Source organism: Condylura cristata, unplaced genomic scaffold (genome assembly GCF_000260355.1).
Source record: "Condylura cristata isolate star-nosed mole 26May11 unplaced genomic scaffold, ConCri1.0 scaffold00024, whole genome shotgun sequence".
Classification (NCBI taxonomy): domain Eukaryota; kingdom Metazoa; phylum Chordata; class Mammalia; order Eulipotyphla; family Talpidae; genus Condylura; species Condylura cristata.
Genome location: NW_004567125.1, coordinates 25,622,669 through 25,639,254, shown reverse-complemented (window position 1 = coordinate 25,639,254; position 16,586 = coordinate 25,622,669). Strand labels below are relative to the sequence as shown.

The window sequence follows — 16,586 nt, the reverse complement described above, 5'->3', positions numbered from 1 at the left end:
GAGACTTCTCAGCTGAATGTGAGGCCATGGTGGTCATGAGCATTATGGGTCCACTTCCCTTTATTTCTTTCCCATCACCTTCCACTGTATCGCCGCCCCCCCCCCTCAGTCCACCCACCCACCTGGTTATATTTAGTTCTGCAGTCTGTGGATTTCTAAAATAATTCTCTCATGTGTTTATGATTCTCACTAGAGGGGAAACCAGTTCATGTCATGTTTTTTATGTATATATTTAGCTTTTCATTTCTGAAGAACTAAATAGAAAAAAATCTTTTTCAACAGTGGGTGAATTCCAAGAAGCTTGCGGCCTGGTTTGGAAATGGTGGGGTGGGAGTGGGGGGATCTGGAAAGCTTTTCCAGAGAAGAAAATTTGACAGGTGCATGGCATGTCCTGGCTGGGACCTAGGAGCAGCTCCCCCCAGTACAGTCTGTCAGAAGTGACAGTTGTGGAAAATGAGGGTCATAAATCATTCCCCTGCTGAAAAGGCCAAGGGACACGAATTCTCCTGAGCTAGAAGAGGTAGTGGAGCAAATTAGATGTGTTACAGAGGCAGGAGCGGCTGTGTTCCCCATGCTATTCTGACAGCTGGTTCAAGTTTTGCAAGTAGCAGTGGTTACAAAAGCTACATGGATGAATGAGAATCCAGGAACTAACGAAGACCCAGTCATGCCAGGAGTTCTGAAGCCTTTGTTACTTTCTTTGGTGAGTTAAGACATGTGGCATGTGGCATGGGAGTGGGGCAGCTGGTAGAGGGACAGCGAAGTGGACTTTGTGTGTCCAGTGGACGTCTCAAGGTTTACAGGGGTGCTCTATATAGTTCATTCGGGGACCTTAGCCTGATCCTCAGATGCATGGCACACCTGGCCAGCCCTTGGGCATAGAGACTAGGGAGGGCTGGACTTTCTCCTCTGCCCCTTTGAGTTCACCTAGGCTGACAAGTAACCAAATAAATAGCTGACAGACTGACAAAAAACGAAACAGTTTAATAATAACATATATACCTTCTGTCGACAATGAGGGAATGCAGCACTTGGCTTGAGAGGCGCCATCTGAAATAGACAAGACAGAAGGATTTTGTGGTAGCGGGAGGGAGATAGGAAGGGATGGTCATTTAGGGAGACAACAGGGAAAGCACAGAGGCAAGGGCATGTAGATCAAGTTGGCCTTTTCTGTGGAAAAGGGGTAAAGAGAGTAGGCCTTCCTGTTACACACCATTACAGAAGCTTTATCTAAACATATTTTTCTTCTTCTTTTTAAAAGATGTATTTATTTATACATACAAAAACTAAGGTACAGGCCAGAGGGGCGGGGGTGGAGGGGCATGGGGGTGGTGAGACGATTCACGAGGGACAGAGTGGGAAGTAGGACAGGCAGATGGACTGAAATACACTGCTGAGGGGAGCAGCGGGTGGGTCAGGAGAAGGTTGCTGCGCCATGTAAGTCAGCTCCCTGGCTGGGGATTGAATTCGGGCTGCGGAGGCTACAGTAGCTTTCAGTGCTGTGCTTTAACACTTGCGCCACCAGGGAGGGCCCTGTAAACATCTTTTTCAAGAGTAACCTTCATCCAACCTTCAGAGACTCCTCCATGAAATCAACCTTCTGCCAAAGACAAGTCAGAGTTTTACGCCCTGCAGATACATGGTAGAAGTTCAGCAAAACAGAGTCGTGGCCCACCCGGGTGGCACAGCGGGTTAAAGCACAGCACTAGGAAGCTAAAGCCACTTCCGCATGAGTCGATCCCCACCTGCCCCGGAGGTGACCACATGGCGTGGCAGACCTCTCCTGACCCGCCCGCTGCTCCCCTCAGCAGTGTACTTCAAGGATCTGCCTGTTCTGCTCCCCACTCTGTCTCTGGTGAATCCTCTCACCCTCCGCATCTCTGGCCTGTACCCCAATTCTGTATGAATAAATAAATCTTTAAAACAAAACAAAACAAAACAAACAAACAAAAAAACAGAGTTGCTCCAAAACAGGCCTTAGTCGCCATTTTAAATAAATACAGCTGAGGGAAGGGATGTTGGGGGTGGGTTGGGGACAAGCAGGTCAGCTGTGGGAAGACACTAAAAAAGGCACAACCACAGGACAGCCTTTGCTGCCTTCGCCATTGACAAGAGGTAAAGAGACGAGGTCTTCCTGATGCAGTGGGGAAGCTATCCTCAGCAAGGGAGATTTTCCTTTATTCCTACAGATGCCTCTTATAAAAGGGCAACCTCCAGCCAGCATCCAGGCCCCCCTGCTATGTATGAAATAGTACTTGTGCCAGAGACATATTTTGGGGATGGTAGATACTGCCACCAGACCTGGGCATATTGTCATCCCCTCAAAAGAATGGACCCGCTCATCCCCTTGGAATATGTAACTTCTATCCCCTATCCTCCTGAGTCAGAAAAACAGGGCTATGAAATTACCTTTACTGTGAAGAAAAAAGTGTGGCCCCATAACCTCAAAGGGCTTCATATTTCATTGCCTCTACCTGTAGTTATGGGTAAAGTTTGGGAAGGGGGGGAGAGGTTATCGTGCTGGTGAATTCACATCTCCCCCAGTTCTGCCAAAGTGGGAGGACAGGTTGGAGGGAGGAAGAGCAAAGCAAATTGCTCCCAGTGGAGAGAAAGTCCAATACCAGGCTGCACTTACTAGAGGGGCTTCCCGAGCCTATTCAGCTAATTGTGTCCAAGGAGGACATGGTGTGGCCACAGCCGCCTGTAGATCAATATCAGGGACCACAGATGCAAGCAGAAACCTGACTTGAAAAATGGCTTCACGGCTTAGGTTGGCAGCTCTAGCAGAGGGCCGTGCTGAGTTTCACCCACATAAGGAGGATGTGATTGCTTTGCTGCCTGCTTCCCGGGGCTGGAGGAAGATCCAGAGAGGCGCTCCAGGTTGTGTGTGAGAGGTTGAGACACTCTGATGACAGTGGAAGACATGTTACTGTTGCTTTTCATGTAAAGAAAGCCAAGTCCTGCTTCCAGAGCGCCTGCAGGTGCCATCCCTTACCTCTCTATCCACTCACGTGTGTCCTCTGAAATGAATGACTTCCTTCTGTCTTAACATGCAAGGCTTTCCCCTCCTTTCCTTCTATTTTAGTTTTTTTATTGAAGTGATCTTGCATTATGACATTATTTAAGTTTCAGGTATGCATTGTTATAAATCAACATATGTACCTACTACGTTAGGCTCATGCCTGAAAATTCAATTCTATCCTTCACCATACAACTGACTCCTTATACCTGACTGACCCATTCTCTTGCCCCTTCCCGTCTCCTTCATTAATTGGTCTAATAGGCTAAATGTTTATTTTTTAAAAATATATAATAGTCTATTTTTACATCATTTTGTGCCTTTTTCCATCTCAGTTGTAATCCCTGTGGGCTTCCCATGACCAAATCACCCGTGTGCCATCACCATAGTCCAGTGCACTTCCCTCCCTCCACCACTTTTGATCCCATTCCTCTCTTCACCCCCACAAAATGTCTCTGGTATATAGCTGTTCATCATTATCATTATTTTCTCGCCTGCTCCCTTATACTCCTGTTATAAGTAAAACCATCCGGTATTTTTCCCTTTCTTTCTGGCTTATTTCACTAAGCATGATCTTCTCCAGCTCCATCCATGTTGCTGCAAAAGGCATGTGTTTATTATTTTTGGTAGCTGAGTAATATTCCATTGTGTATATGTACCACATCTTTTTAATCCAGTCATCTACTTTTGGGCATTTGGGCTGTTTCCATGTCTTTCCAGTTATGAATAAAGCAGCAATAAACATGGGGGTGCAGGTATCTTTTGCATCAGTGTTTTTGTGTCTTTGGGTAAATACCTAGGAGTGGGATTGCTGGGTAGATACCGAGGAGTGGGATTGCTGGAAGCCCCATGTTTAGCAGTTTGAGGAACCTCCCAACTAAATGTTTATTTTTAATTTTATTTAAAGACTTATTTATGCATACAAGAGCTGGGGTGTAGACCAGAGGTATGGCTGGTGAAAGGATTTACCAGAGACATTGTAGGGAGCAGAACAGATGGATCTACTGAAATACACTGCTGAGGGGAGCAGCAGGTGAGGCAGGAGAGGTTTACCATGCCATGTGGGTCACCTTTCTGGACAGGGATTGAACTCATGATGCAGTGGCTGGTGACACAGCTTCATAGTGCTGAGGCTTAACCCCTTGGTTCCTATGGGTTGGCAAATAATCAAATAAGCATCAGATAGATTGCTAAGTGAACGAGTCAAAATGAAGTTTAAAGATAACATGCACACCTTCTGTACACATGGGAGTGACTCATGACCAACTCACCACATGATTTCAGACTCCATCTTAAATAGTTTAGCTAAAGGCAGGGACATTTGGGGAGTCAGAGGGGAAGGTTGGTTAAGGAGTTTCCTGAGGAAGGCACAGTAAACTGCTGCCTTTCCCCTGGAAAGAGGTAAGGAGATGAAGTTTTCCCAGTACAGTCAGGGAGATGCCCTTGAAGAGAGAAACTTACATGTAAATGTCTTTTTCAAAAGCAACCTCTACTCAGCCTTCAGAGACCCTCCCATGAAACCATCCTTTTACCAAAGATGTATTTTTAGGTGGCAGACTTTTGCTCCCCTGCAGCTGATGTCGTTCATTTGTTTGTTTTATTTCTTTATGTTTCACGCAGGAGTGAAGTCATAGAATGTGTGTCTTTTTCCAGCTGACTTAAAAAATGCAGGTTTTAATATTATTTAGGGGAGGTAATGTCAACAGATCAGGAGATGGTTGCCCTTACAAAAGGAATGGTTCTCCCAGATCCCAAGAGGAGGGGACCCGCCACAGCCTGGGGGCCCAGGAGACACACCAGGGCCAGGCGGGAGGCAGAGGTACCAGGGGGATATGGACAAGAGCCTTTATCGTGGTTTCCACAGGAAGGGAGGGGCAGGACAAGTGAGCATGCTTGTGATTGGCTATTTTAAATCATTTCTGCTGCTCCCCTACTCAGCGGGCTGCTGCCTGGTACCTGGTCCCGGGTAACTAGGGCAGGAGAAAGTTGACTCCGAGCATGAGAACCAGGTGGAGGTGGTGGTTGAGGGTGTTGGCTCTGCACTGGCTAAGCACTCATTTGAAAGCTATGCTCAAAGGCGAATAATTTACTGTGTCTAGGAATTGGCTAACACTGGGATGGGTACCCCTTCCAGGATCTGGGTCCAGAGGTCAAAGAACCAGAATCCAGAAAATTAAATTATGTGGCTGAATGAACTTTCTTCTCTGCTGTCAGGCCGAAGCTCAAGCTTCCTCTGTTCTGGGACAGCGTCCTAGGCCACTCCACCCCATGGGGATCATTTTCTCCCCTGAAGTCCTATATCATTTAATATCTGGGAAGTTCATTTTGGTATCAATTATCTGAGGAAAATATGCGGCGGCCCTGCCTTGAAAACCCAAGCTCCCTGGAGGTGAGGACTGTGTCTTTTATTTCTCCATGTCCCTTACAGCACTTGGCACAGAGCCTTGACCGCAATAAACACTCATTAAATCTTTGTCGGTGAATGCCCAAGATTCAGTGTGGTAGGTCACAGGATGGTCCCTTTAAAATAATTTGTTTTACGTCCCCACCCCCGCCCTGAGGAATAACCCTCCTTAGTGATTCAAAGCCTGATTTTTCCTACATCATCCAGTGCTTCCACTATTTAGAGTTTTTACAGATTCAGACCCCTTTTGTGAAATTCACAAAGAAGGAAAATTCAAGCAGCTCCACTGGTGAATGCAACACCAAAGAATCAATTCTAATTGCAGCGGAAAAGGGAAAATTGAGTTAATTTCAAAGCTCTGGGCACAGCATTTCTGCCCTTAACTCCTTGGGAGAGGAGAGTATGCACCTGCTGTCCGGGTTCTCTGAGTAGCCAGCAGGCAGGTGAGTGTGTGCCATGAATTATCATTAATGGACAAAGCATTGTAGTAACCCAGAGAATCTAACTATATATAGAAAATAGAGATACTTTCTATGTCTGTGTTGTGCTACACCTGTGTTGTTTTGTGTCCTTGGCTGTTGGGTCCAGCATAGGCTGTTGGTTCCAAATGGCCCAGAATGAGTGTGGTCTGCCTTGGGGTTCTCCTCTGTAAGAATAGAGACAAAGAGGGTAGCCAAATGAAGGGCAGATTGGACCTCCGTGTAAAATATTAGAGTGATTTGGATCTGTGCCTTGGAGTAGAGCTGATGGACAAAAATAGACCACACCTTGGAAGTCTGGCATGAAACTAAATTCCAGTGCTCTAACTACAGCTTGGCCAGCGGGTCACTGGCCAATGTCCAGAAACACCCTTGCCATGCCAAATGGATGTGTTAGCGGAGTGGGAGTAGAAAAAGCACTTCTTTTGTGGGTACCTTGACATAGCAGGGGTTGCCCTCTCTGTCTTTTGAATGATCTGTTCCTACTCAAAATAGAGTCTGTAGACCAGTAACATTTGGAAGCTTCTTACAGGGAGCAGTGTAAAAGAAGGTTGCACAGCCCCATTCAGCATCAGATTTAAGGGGTTGTCCAAAACTTGGCAGTCAAGATAAATAATAACGTTCAAGAGCCAAAATTAATGCAAAAACCCACGATGAACAAAATATCGTAATTTTTGGTGAAGACAGGATCTGACCTTGTACTTGAGTTCACCCAAAGCCTCACCCTGATTTCAGGCCCCACCTAGACCACTAGTCAGAATTCATATTCTAGTAAGATCCCCAGGGGATTCACGTGTACTTTTGAGAAACACTGCTTTGGAAAACACCTTGCAAGTCATGACACTCTCAAATCTGGGAATCTGGACAGCTGTAAAAATGGAAAAGGATGGGCAGGATTAAGTTCCAAAAGGGCCCAACCTGCCCCCAGTTGATTTGCCATTTGCGGGGTTTGCACACCTTAAAATTGTAGTGTTTCATGGTTGACCCTGGACTTCTAAAACCCCTCTATTTTGAAATTGTAGATACATAAAAAGTTGCAAAGGTATTATAGAGTAGTTCCATGTGCACTTCCCCCATTTCCTTGGGTGTTTAGTTTTTATGTAACTATTAGCCAATGTCAAGAAGAAGAAGGGCCTCTCTGGTGACACAAGTGGTAAATAAAGCACAGCACTATGAAGCTATCAGCAGTCACTGCATCAGGAGTTCAATCCCCAGCCAGGGAGCTGGCCCACATGGCACAGCAGACCTCTCCTGTTTTGCTCACTGCTCCCTCAGCAGTGTATTTCAGAGGATCCAACTGTCCTGCTCCCCACTCTGTCTCTGGTGACTCCTCTCACTCCCGACACCTCTGGCCTGCACCCCAGTTCTTGTATGCATAAATATATCAATCTTCAAAAAAAAAGAAGAAATTGACATTGGTATAAAGTTTATATATAGAAATATTTCATTTTGTCATGTATAGATTTGTGTAAACAACACAGTCAGATATAGACCTAGTTGTCATCACAAAGGTCTCTTTATGATTACACTCACCTACATTCACTACTTCCCTTCCACCCTTAGCAGTCAGTAACTTATGCAATTTTTGAGACTACTGTATAAACGGAATCATATAATGTTACCAGTTGAGATCAACTTTTTCTTTTCATTTGGTTTGATGAACTGAAGAGCCACCCAGATAGCTACATGTACTATTTGTTCTTCCTTTTTATTGCTAAGTAGTATTTCCTGCTGTAACTGCACCAGCATTTTAGCCATTTACTTATTGCTAGATGTTTTGGTGGTTAATTGTATCTGGGTAGTGCAAATAAAAGCTGATGTGGACAATCATGCCCAGGTTTTTATGTAGATATAAATTTTTATGTCTTTGGGATAAATTCTCAGGAGTGAAATGGCTGGTTCATTTGGTAAATGTGTGCTTCATTTTTTGGGACACTACCTGCCAGAGACCAGCTCCAGCAATTGGGGTGACAGAGGTTCCTGTAGGAAATGATGGCCTCGGTGAAGGTGAATGAGGGTCACAAACACTCGTTCAGGTGCAAGTGTCGTCTGCTAGTCTCGGCAGCTCTTTTTTATTTTTATGTTTTCAAGCAGTGGGATTACATCAGCATATGCATTGAGTAAAAAAAAAAAAAATAACAACTATCATATATTCCTAAGAACAGTTTGAAGTCTGTTGATCTTTAGCCAAGTCTATAACACTTATCATTTTTGAAGAAAAACACTGCTGACAAGCAAAATGTTATTACTATTATTACTACTACTTTTTTTGCAGCTGGCAAACAATTTACTAATGATAAAGCAGGCAGATCAATATATATAATTATAACTAACATTTCTATTTATCATATGATAAAAGGTTAGCAAAACAAAAGGAAAGCTTCTTTTATTGCTAATTTCTAAGGATCCTTTTTTTTTTTTTAATTTTACAACAGTTTATTTTTACATCATTTTGTACATTTTTTTTTTTCCATCTTAATTGTAATCCCCGCGGGTTTCCCATCACCAAGTCACTCGTTAAGAGAGATAGGAGAGCTGAAGGCCGAACAACAAAGGCTTAAGCTTTTTGGTTCCCAAAATTTTTTCCTCCGGAGCTTAATTTAATGTGTACATCTGGATGGTAGTGGAATGCGGGAGTTTGCAGTATTGGTTTGGACAGGAACATGTTATCACAGTATGTCTTTAGCACTGTCTAATTTTGCTGTATTAACTTTACAGTGATAGCCAGTTGCTTTATTAGAAGAGCCAAATGTAAAATCAATTTTTACTTCATCAAATGCATCCAAATGCAAAAATGGTTGCAAATACAGGAGTGGCCAAAACAAAACAAAGAGATCCAGGAGGAGCCTGACTTTTCAGGGGCCCCCCCTCATACCCGGACTTTGTTGGACGGTGTGAGATGTTTGGCCTACGCCAACTACCAAACTACTTTTCAAAGTAGCTTGCTCTCTTACACGGCGCTCTTACACTGCCCCTGGCATTGTATGAGAGAGCCGATCACCACATCCTACTTTTGCTACTGTCACTACTTTTCCCTCTAAATCTTCTCTAGGTAAATAGTGACGTCCTATCCTGATTTTAATTTCTATTTTTCTAATTTCATCTGTTCATTTACCAGCCATGCGCCCTCATTGGTGAACCATTTCATTTTTTTTTTATAATCCATTGTTTCATGGGATTATTAGGTATTTTTCCTACTGTTGTATTTTGAAGACTTTGTCTATCTTCTAGATATGAGTTTTCTGATATAGGGATTACAACTATTTTCTCTCAGTCTGTAACATGTCTTCTCGTCCTTTTAATATGGTCTTTCACAGAGTGAAAGTTTTCCATTTGGCAAAGTCCTTTGCACTGGATTTTTTTCTTTTACACGCCATGTTTTTCTATAGTGTCTGAAGCCTTAACCAAACGCTGAACCCAAAGGTTTTCCCCATATTTTCACCTAAAGTTTTATAGCTTTACATTCAACCTGTTGCAAATTAACTCGTGTCTATGGCAGAAGGTGTAGGTAGGGGTTTTGTTTTTGCCTATGACTGGTCAGGTGTTCTAACACCATTTTATTGACCGTCCTTCCTTTCTTCAATTATTCTTGCACCTTTGTTAAAATGCTGTTGGCCATCTTTGTGAGAGGCTATTTCTAGATTCCGAGTCTATTTCATTGATCTTTGAATATCTCTCTGCCAATACCTCATAGTCTTGATTACTAGAGCTACATACTCAGTTTTGACTTGGATAGATTGATCGTCCTACTTTATTTTTTTTTTAATAACAAGTTTTAACTCTTCTAATACCCTTACCTTTCTATACCAATTTTAAAATCATTTTGTCTTTATTTAGACAAAAAAAAATCTTACTGGGATTTTGATAGGAAGCACATTATGTTTATATATTAATTTGGGGAAAACTAACATCTTTACAATAATGAATCATCTTTTTTTTTAGATTGATTTATTTATACATATAAGAACTGCCATACAGGCCAGAGGTGCCAGGGGTGAGAGATTTCACCAGAGACAAGGTGGGGAGTTCCATAGGCAGATGTACTGAAATACGCTGCTGAGGGGAGCACCAGGCAGGTCAGAAGAGGATTGCTGTGCCATGTGGGTCACCTCCCTGGTGGGGGGATCCAACTCTTGTTTCAGTGGCTGCAGCAAGTAGCTTCATAGTTCTGAGACTTAACCCACTGAGCCACTAGGGAGGGCCACAATAATGAATCTTCTAATTCACAAACAAAGAATGTCTCTATATTTACTTACGATTTATTTCCTCAGGATTTTGCTGTTTTTAATATGCAAATTCTATCTATATAGATATACTTATATGCTTATAAATACATACTTTATATTTATACCTATGTACTTCCATTTTTAAAATAGTCTGACATTTTTAAATTTCAATTTTCAAAGGTTTATTGCTAGCATAGAGAAATAGAGTTGATCGTCCTATGCTGAACTTGCAGCTTATGGTTTTGCTGAATTCACTCATTCATTCTAGGATCTTCCTTGTCGAGTTCTTGGGATTTCTCAGTACACTATCATGCCATGTGCAAATGGATAAATAGGCATTTTTACCACTTTTGGTCTGTATGCCTCTTATTTCCTTGTCTTACCTTATAGGTCTAGCTAGAATTTCCTGTAGTGCCCTGACTAGCAGTGGGGGGGATGAGACATTCTTGCTTTGTCCTGATCTTGGGGAGAAACCATTCAGTTTTTTGCCATTAAGTGTCATGTCTGCGGTAGGCTTTTTTTTTTTTTTGATAAAGATTTATTTATTTTTACATACAGGAATTAGGGTGTAAGCCAGAGGTGTGGGAGTGGGTTAAAAGGATTCACCAGAGATAGAGTGGGAAGCAGGACCAGCAGATCTACTTATATACACTGCTGAGGGGAGCAGTGGATGAGACCGGAGAGGTCTGCTGCACAATGTGAGTCAGCTCCTTGGTCGGGTATCAAACTCATGCTTCAGTGGCTGCTGATAGCTTCATAGCACTGAGACTTAACCCTTTGCACCACCAGTGAGGCCACTGCTATAGGTTTTTTTTTTTCTAATAGTTGTCCTTTGTCATGTTGAGATATTTCCTTCCTACTGCTAGTTTTGAGAGAGCTTTTATTATGAATAACTATTGTATTCTGTCAACTGCTCTATCTGCATCAGTTGTTATAATCATGTGATTTTTATTAACATGCTGTATTACATAGAATAATTTTAGAATATTGAGGCCCTTCCTCATGGTACAATGGGTTAGGAAGCAGTACTGCAAGCTAGCCACAGCCGTTTCAGTGCGAGTCCCACCTCCGGCCCCAGAGGTGACCCACATGGCGCAGCAGACCTCTCCTGTCTCACCTGCTACTCCCCTCAGCAGTGTACTTCGTTGATCTGCCTGTCCTGCTCCCCACTCTATCTCTGGTGAATCCTCTCACCGCCCCTGCACCTCTGGCCTGTTACCCCAGTTAGTTCTGTATGCATAAATAAATAAACATTTTTTAAAAAGAATAATTTTAGAATATTGAAACAGACTTACATCTCTGGTGGGATACATGTCATATGGTCATAATGTAACAGGGTGGTCTCCAGGAAAAGGGGAGGTTCCCTGCCCCAACCAAAGGAAGGCAAAGCTGAGTAGAGAAGAATCTAGAAAGGAGACTGAGGAGGACAGAAGCAGGATGGAAAGCCACGAGGTGACCAGAGGGAGGCACAGGGAGCAGAGAGACATGTGAAGAAGTGGCTCTTGTTTCTTGGTCCTGGACTGGTTGAAACAGATTTAGGGGAAATAATTGTAGGGAGGTTGACTATGGCAGTGTTTATCTTGATTTTGATTTTGCTATTTTCCTCTGATATTTTCCTCTGTCTGGCCATTTCTGACTCTTTTCTATGTGTCCCTACCAGAAAATGCTTTAGACTTGTGGTGGGCTTTCAGGCCTTGCTTTGGGCCAATCCCTCTTGGGTAAACTTTTACCCACAAGGGGATGGGTAACTTGGGTGTTTGATTTAGAAACTATATTCTTTGTCTTTCCTGTTTTGCACACTAATTGTATTAAAGTTCCTTTCCATTGAAGGTCTTATATGTTTTGTCTTGTTATGGTGGACGGCAGAACCTATTTAGAACAGGCAGATTTGGGGACTTAAGGGTGCCCCTTTCCCTGCCCTGTAACAATAGTATGAATATTTTCTATATATAGTTGGGATACTATTTTCTAATACTTTGTTAATGATTTTTACATGCTTGTACTCTGCCTGGTTTCAGAGCAGTATAAGACTGACTTCATAAAATGAACTGGAATGTATGCATAAATAAATATTGAGGCCCTTTTTCTGTTTTCAAGAAAAGACTCCAGAATTTTTTTTAAATTTCAGCTTTATTGAGATGTAATTGTCATACAGAATTGTAAGATATTTCAAATGTGCATCTGGTGATTTGATATATGTATGTGCTGTGAAAGTAATCCACCCAGATAGTTAATGAACCCACCCCTGACCTCACATACTTATCTGTGCATGAGGGCATTTAAATTCTACCTCAGCAAATTCCAGTTATACAGTACAGTTGCTTATCAATTGTAGCCACCATATCTTATATTAAATTTGTTAGTGCATGACCAAGAGGGTATCCAGGGAACCCAGACTATTAAGGGCTGCACACTCTAAAAGCGGGGCGGGGGGGGGTGGTCTGCTCAAAGACAAAAGAAGCACATTCTGAGTGCAAAGTCTTTCTAGAACTGTTGTGTGTGGGGGGAGGGATATAGAGAGAAAGGATTACAAATAACAGATTCTCAATAAAACTTCCAAATTATCCCTCATCATGGGCAAATAAATGCCCAGCTAAACAAGGTTAGCCTGAAGCAGGCTGCTGAGACTTGTCACAAGTCTGAGGTAACTTCTGAACGGGAGCCACAAGAAAGGACATAGACAGGTCCAGGAGAGCTGGGACAGAGGAAAAACCTAGAAATTAAAAATGTAGCACATCATCCAACATGAAGTCAAGATACTGCTCCTATTGTCTCTACCAAGGACCAGCAGCAGCCTCTCCACCTGTCTTTCACCCACATGTCTCTTCCAAGTACCACTTCCAAGTGTCGCTACATGTTTCTCCTCCATGTGTTTCCTCCATTTTTTCTTCCAAGTTCCCCTCTATTTATATATCCACCTTGTTCCTACCCAGCTACCATTCAGGAAGTTCTGTTCTTGGACCACTGGGACTTGTAATCCCAGTAAGTGGCAGTGGGGAAAATGGTGCCAGTTCACTGTGCTTCGACGCTCCTCCCTCTTCTGCGGAGATGAATTCTATTTCAAAAAGGCATGGAGAAAACCTAAGTGTGGGTTGCCAGTGGAGGAAGTCAGTCTGAAGTGGCTACATGGTGTATGACTATTTGGTATTTTGGGAAAAATAAGGTTCTTGAAACAGTAAAAAGAACAACCATCACAGGAGAGAGAAGGATGAAAAAGTGGAGCTCAGTGGATTTTGAGGGTGGAGAAAATATCCTCTAGGAAACTGTAATGGACGCACGTCATTAGGTATTTGTCAAAACCTGTAGCGCTCTACCACACAAAGAGGGAATCTTCATGTAAGCTATAGCTTTCAATTAATAGTAGCTTGTCAGTATTTGGTTACATCAAGTGTAAACAAATGTACAACACTAATGCAAGATAGTAAGGCTAGTGAGGCATGATGACCTGAGATAAGCAGCTTGGAACTGACCTTTTGCTCTGTTCCTGGTCTGCAGCTTAGTTCCTGGTGTGAATCTTGCTTTACGTCAGATGTTCACCATGAGAAAAGGAGGGACCTGGGTGCAGGGAGGTTCTGTGACTACTGACTGTAAGGCGCAGGCACCGGCCAAACTTAGGCACACGGAAGGAGCAGCTGCCCCAAGCTGAAGCACATAGTCAGGTGCGATAACCTCACGACTTGTTTGTCACCACTGTTTAACTCAAGCTGGGGCAGAAAAGAAGTAAGAAGTTCCAGTTGTTACAAGACAGGGAGAGAGGGGCACCCCTGAAGCCCCAAACTTGCCTGCTCTAAGTGGGTTCTGCCATCCGCCGCGTCAAGACAAAACATATAAAACTTTAATGCAAAAGGACTTTAATACAGTGAATATACAATATGGAACACAAAGAATAGATTTCTAAATCAAACACCTGAAGTTACCCATCCCCTCGTGGGCAAAAGTCCACCCAAAAGGGATTGGCCCAAAGCAAGGCCTGAAAGCTGCCACAAGACTAAAGCACCTTCTGGCCGGGACCCATGGAAAAGGGTCAGAAATGGCCAGACAAGCCTGGGAGGAAAAGAGCAAAATCAAAATCAATATAAACACTGCCATGGTCACCTCCCTACAGGTATCTCACCCACATCTGCCTTAACCAGTCCAGGGTCAGGAAACAAGCCCGGTTTCTTCATCACATGCTTGCTGCTCTGTGTGATTTCCTCAGGTTTCCTTCTTGTTCTCCATCCAGCTTCATTCTCCTCTCTCTGATTCCTTCTCTTCTCTCCTCCACTTCTCTCCTTTTTCTCTGCTCAGCTCCACCCTCCTTCTGGGTGAGGCAGGGAACCTGGAACTTCCCCTCTTCCTAGGGACCACCCTGTTACACAGTTCCTTGTCAGAATTTTCCACCTGGCCGTTTCAACTCCCTACCTAGGCCTATCACGACCCCTCTTACCCTCCCCTCAGTGTAACTTCTTTGACCTCAACTCTCTCTGAGGTCAGTGAGCCTGGCCTGGGAGCGTGGAAATAAACCTACCATTGGTTATACTGGCCTGGCTATCTCTTCGTGTCCTCCTTTCTGTGCTGAACCTTTCACTGACCTTTTACTTACTCCTCGGTGTGCAACCACCTAACTCATTTCTTGGCTTGTAGCCATGTTATATCTGACCATGTACAGCTGCCAGTGCAAACCTACCCGGAATCTTGTACAAACTAAAGGTGTATATAAGCGCCTGGGCTCAACCTCTACTTGAATCTGCTGAGTCAGCACCAGTGCAAGTAAACCTGCTTCTTGTTAGCCCTGGTGTCCAACTTTCCATTGTACCATAAAACACTGAGGGGAATAGTGTTGGGGATGGGGTAGAGAAGGAGTTGGAGCCTGAGGAAATGGAACTCTTTGGACTCTCTGTTCAATTATTTGGTAAATCTAAACCTGTGCATATTAATTTTTAAATGAAATCTATTAATGATTTTTTAAACCCCAAGGAATTTCACATTGAAAGTAAAAATGTTAAATGTGAGCAGAATTATTTTTAAGTTTTAAGAGTGCAGTGGCAAGGTAATCTTGGAAACTTGCTTGTAGACCACACAGCCAGCTTTGCAAACAAGTTCCCACCCCCCTTTACACTGGGTTCCTGACATAGACCCCCATGCCACGTTTCCTCAGGAATAAATGCACAGGATCCACGGATTTGTACAAGGATCCTCCTTGGAAGTAAGAGAGAACCCACATTTTCATTCCTTTCCTAGTTTGCCACCCTTTCTCGTGAAAGTGAAATTGGGCTTCTCTGGCTGAAATTTTCTCAACTATGATGACAGTGACTTTCTGGTTTGATTGCTAATTCTCCCTAATTATCTAAAAGAATCTTTTAATTTGTTTTTGTGTTTTTTTTTCTGGAGTAACTATAAGGCAATCAGCACACCTTTCATATGATAAGGAGGCTTTTAAAAAAAATACTCCCCCACTTTGGAATTCCTACAAGTGATAATAGGGGCAAATTCCAACCTAAAGGCTCTAATGGCTTTTGTGAGGTGCTTGTTTTAAATGCCTCTAAACAGATGGGCTCATTCATAGAGGACGTTTAAGACTAACTAATTCCTCATGAGTTCTAAATCCTTTTGCTTTGGGGGCTGAAGTTTGGTTCCACAACTTGTGGAATCTCCAGTGTTTACTTGAAATTGACACTTTCTATTTCAATGGCAAAAATAATCCTTACGGAGATGACCATATTAATTTCAGTCATTACTGTATCTACTCCTTTCCTCTTTGTAATATGTACTTTTCTTATCTTGATTAGAAAGAGCCAGGGATTATCTGCACAAAACTGGAAGGTTTATTGTGATTGGCGGCATTGTCTCTCCTGTCCATGACTCCTACGGAAAGCAGGTGGGTTCTTTCTTCTGTTCTCTCCTACTTCTACCTGAAGTCTTTCAACCTGAAACATCCCTCTTCCCATTTCTTTTGTTAACTGGAAAGAAAGCTTCAATGTTTGTCAGACAAAGAATTTATTAGATAATCAAAGTGAGGATTCAAACCCAAGAGACAGCTGGACAGGTTTTACTGTCGGGGAGCTGTTCCAATCAACACATTTGAATTTAGTTTATATAGGTAGGAACAGTGAGTCATTGACGTTAAGAATGTAATTATTCTTGACAGAAGAGTCTTCTAGTACTAAGTTGTCCTGACGTGAAGATATTCTGATGCTAGAGCAAGGCAATGCAGAATTTAATCTTTTCCTCTCTAAAAATGTACCACAGACTCCTCCCTGGTGGCACATCTGGTTAAGGTACAGCACTAAGAAGCGAAAGCCACTTCAACATGAGTTCGATCCCTGCCCTGGAGGTGATCCACATGGCATGGCAGACCTCTCCTGACCCGCCCACTGTTCCCCTCAGCAGTGTACTTCCTCGATCTGCCTGCCCTGCTCCCCACTCTGTCTCTGGTGAATCCTTTCACTGACTTTGCACTGATCTTAAAAAAAAAAAAA

The 16,586-nt window shown here is 43.1% G+C and overlaps 1 protein-coding gene across 1 annotated transcript in view; it reads left to right on the top strand.

Moving 5' to 3' along the window:
- NMNAT2 (nicotinamide nucleotide adenylyltransferase 2) overlaps positions 1-16,586 on the top strand; it is a 151,364-nt gene that overhangs the window by 100,479 nt on the left and 34,299 nt on the right. The window contains exon 2 of the mRNA XM_004688553.2: positions 15,897-15,985. Coding sequence (XP_004688610.1) covers positions 15,897-15,985 — 89 coding nt within the window. The remainder of the gene's footprint in view (positions 1-15,896; positions 15,986-16,586) is intronic.